Source organism: Aptenodytes forsteri, unplaced genomic scaffold, assembly GCF_000699145.1.
Source record: "Aptenodytes forsteri isolate BGI_AS27 unplaced genomic scaffold, ASM69914v1 Scaffold146, whole genome shotgun sequence".
NCBI classification, from domain to species: Eukaryota; Metazoa; Chordata; class Aves; order Sphenisciformes; family Spheniscidae; genus Aptenodytes; species Aptenodytes forsteri.
The window spans coordinates 6078219-6081959 of record NW_008795128.1 but is presented as its reverse complement, the minus strand read 5'-3'; the positions used below and the strand labels follow the sequence as shown (position 1 = coordinate 6081959).

Below are 3741 nucleotides of genomic sequence, written 5' to 3'. Positions count from 1 at the left end.
GCATCAGTTTTTGGGGAGGAACTGATGCAGAGGTTTTGCATTCCCAGGTAGGATGCAGCATGTCCCAGTAAGGGCTTCTCCCCAGGCTCCCACACAGCGATGGCCGCAGAGCCTGTCTCTTTGTGGAACCACCAGCCCATGCCCATCAGATTTTGGCCTTCAGTCTCAAGGTTGGCGCAATGCAGAGTAACTGCCATCTGGCGAGGCCAAACGTTCTCTGCCTCTGAGAAGTAGCTTAATCGTGCTTGGTAAAGGGAGAAAGACGGCTTTTAGCTGGGGCTGACAGATTTGCTATGATCCCACCCAGTAAGTGAGCATCATCACAAACTCTGCCACAGACAAGAGGCTGGGACTCAGACACAGTACATGTTTTATTATTAAAAAATGCATAAAAACTAAAGACATGCTTCCCAAAGTTAGAGTCTATATGTACATCTGCTCTTCCCAGGCAGCTGCAGGGAGCATAGCCTTCTGCCCTCACTGCAAACGTGCACCACACAGGTTTTTGTTACCCTTTGTTAGGTGTTACCTTCTCACCTGCCCTTACAGCATTCCAGCTAAATGAAGAGAAAACCCTGTACCGCCTGGGGTATAAGATGGTGCAGTTTGTATCTGTGACTGAGAAACTGTACTGAACTTCTGGAGACATCTGCAGGACACCGCTGTTCAGTAGGAAACTACAGAAAGGACCCATGCCCAAGCCCCAGGCTGAAATTCCCCTTCCCTTGGAAGTGTTCTCACTAAGGGCTGAAACTGGACCTGAATTTTGTAGTTAGCCCCAAACCTTACAATAAGCAAATACTGGGCATCGAAGGCTGGAGTGTTCTGATACCAAGTCTGCAATCTCATTTGACTTCTTGGTCCCACCTTTGCCAACTCATCAAACGATGACATTTGTGTTATTTGTGTCTGAGGAAGAGCAATGTGGAATCCTCAGTCTTGTGATACTGCGTTTTCAGCTGAGTTTTCAGCACGCTGGAAATAAAAGAAATTAAGATCTAGCAAATACTTAGGATAAGTAGAGTAAGATGTAACTGCACTTCCTTGCTGGGAACCACTGCACAAAACAAATGCTGATTTACAGTAAAATATTAAATTATTAAAAACCACACAAGCTCTTGCAGTTATAGTGAGTCAGACATGCTGATTGGAAAACAAAACAAAATCTGAAGAGCAAAACCATTAATTTTGCCCTGTCTGGAAGGCTGCAGTGATACTAGTCTATGTTCTGATGTGGCTTTCACAGCATGCCAGAAGATCTCCTAAATAGGAAGGCCAGTGGTTCTCAAGCTTTTTCACCATGAGGACTCTCTCTTCAGAAAGAGATCTCCCAGTTGATCCCTTCCCCCCAACACACACACCTTCCCAAAACCCATTTCACACCTTCACTACAGCAGCTACAGCACTTTGTTATTTGAAAAAGTCATAGGACTGTTAAAGAGAAAGATTAAACGAATCCTATTTTAAAGCAAATGCTGAATCCTGCTCCCGCTGAAACTGAAGCAAGTCTGCCATTCTGTATCTAAGCTGTCTCCTTCCTCTCCTGGAGGGCAGCACTTAGCATTAATTAGCAGTGTTTCCCCATACTGCTGTTAAGGCCTCTCTACACTGTTTCCTTTCCATCCCTTTGAAGTTGGATTCTGTCCTCACACATGCCAGCTGCTCTCCCTCCCTTCGCATTTTAATGCCAGCTGCAAGTCTGGTCAGGCCTGAATTGGCATCAGACAGAAGAAAAAGAAAGACATAAAAGAGGTACATGGGGTGAAGAGGGATGCTGGATTTTCATTTTTTCTAATTTCATCGCTCACCAGAACATCTGAAACTCTTAAAAGAGCCCCAGACTGAGGAAGCAGCAAGTGTCACTGCATGAAATAAGCCAATGTTCAAATTCAGTGCTGGGTAGAAGCAGATCCGCAGATCAGTTTGAGAACCACTGAGGTAGGCAACAAGTCTAGGCAGTACTGCTGAGTGAACACAAGGGGAATTTTGCCCTCTTGTCCTGAATGACACTGTAAATACCCACTAGTATTTTCAGAGGTACCAGTCCCGAAGTCATGCAGCCAGGGTCGAAGACAACATCTACACAAGAGCGAGCACTGACTGAACAGAAGGTATATTCAGCTCTGCTCCAGCAGTCAGTGAGAAGGAGCAGAGCATAGACTCTGACTGCCCGCCTTAGCTTTGAACTCCTTTCAGCAGGATGCGATCAACCTGTAACCCTACTGCCCCCCTCCCCCAAATCCAAGGGGTTGTTGGGGTTGCGGTCCTTCCAAGCTGCCCGCCACTGCAGCCCACACAGGTGGTGAAAGCTACAAAAGCTGCCCAAGAGCTCTGGCCAGTGCTGTTCAAAGCCATTCCAGATCTGGCATCAGGGCCCCAGGGGACACGGCACCACGGCTGCACACATCCCGTCCCAGGGAAGCAGAGTGTCACTGCTATGTACAGGCTAACAACTTTTCTCTCCTTCTGTCTCCAGCTGATACAGAAGGCTTTTGTCCTCCCCTTCCTGCCCATCTGGATGACTTTCACCCTCGGCACCATCTCCAAGGCACAAGGGGCTCATGATGTAGCGATAGTCACTTGTGACAGCAGCAGCTGCCTCAGCAACAGTCTCTTCACCGTCTGTGTTTCCAAAGGAAGCGTGCAGGGCAGGGTCACTCGCAGACGCCTCTTTGTCCTTCCCAATGTTGACATACAGAGGATCTTGACTGGAGGAGAGTGTGGACATCCTCCCCCGAATCATTTCCAGCTGGGACCGGAGCACTCCAAAGCTGGGGCGTAGCTTGGGCTCAGGATGCCAACATCTGCACATGAGATCGTAGCTGTAAAACAGAGGGAGACGAGCACTGAGAAGCAGAGCAGCCACCCCCTGCATCTCTGAACAGGGGCTCTGCGCAGTGCAGCTTAAAAAGCAGAGACACTTTCCCCAAAACCTATCGGCTTTGGCCTTGCACAGGTGACAGCACGTGGGAAGCCATCATGGATCTAATTCCTTGTTCCTTCCCATTTTCAAAGGCATTCTCATTTTCGTCAAAGTAATTATTTAGACAGTACCAAAACACCCAAAAGCCCTGTCAAAGGATGCTGAACTTCTTGGTAAAAACCTCGTTCCATTGTCTCTGGAGAGCTAGAATAGGACCGTGAATGTGATACCACTTAGTAATAGCTTTTGAATTTATTCACAAAAAGCATCCTGACAACCTCTGCTGCAGCTGAAGCCATCCCTCCAAATTCTAGTTCAAGAGCAGATAAAACACAGGAAGAAAGAAAACAGAGATCCAACTGTGGGAGGTGCAAGTTATTTCCAGAATATTCTTTTTTCACACCGCGTTAACTCAGCGCTCCCGGCGTAATGGAGGTGCCACTGTAGCTGCCGACAAGTTGCCAGTGGGACTGGAAAAAGGCACAGTGGGTTTGTTTAGAGGGCTGTAGAGGAATGGACAACAGCTTCACTGCTGGAAGAGGGATGCTGAAACGGCCTTTCTACTACAAAGGCACCACCCCTACGCAGAAGACATGTTCAGTGCCGTTACCAGCCTCAGGCCCTGTCCTGCAGCGTTTCTCCTGCGGTCAAATACCAGCTACCTCAGCTCTGGCTGCCCGAGGGCCAGCGTGAGGAGATGTCTCTGGCTCCGATGGCCTGTGCTCGGGCAGGAGCTCTGCTCTCCTGCGGCCACCTCTGCGGCTCAGCGCCTGCATTGGCGGGGGGGGCCCCCTCCCCCCCGCCCCCCCCCCCCGGGC

The 3741-nt window shown here is 49.1% G+C and overlaps 1 protein-coding gene across 1 annotated transcript in view; it reads right to left on the bottom strand.

Annotated features, from left to right (window-relative positions):
- Positions 1-353: 353 nt before the first annotated feature.
- TYRO3 (TYRO3 protein tyrosine kinase) overlaps positions 354-3741 on the bottom strand; it is a 40535-nt gene continuing 37147 nt past the window's right edge. Inside the window, exon 18 of the mRNA XM_009277550.1 lies at positions 354-2822. Coding sequence (XP_009275825.1) covers positions 2447-2822 — 376 coding nt within the window. The 3' untranslated portion in view covers positions 354-2446. The remainder of the gene's footprint in view (positions 2823-3741) is intronic.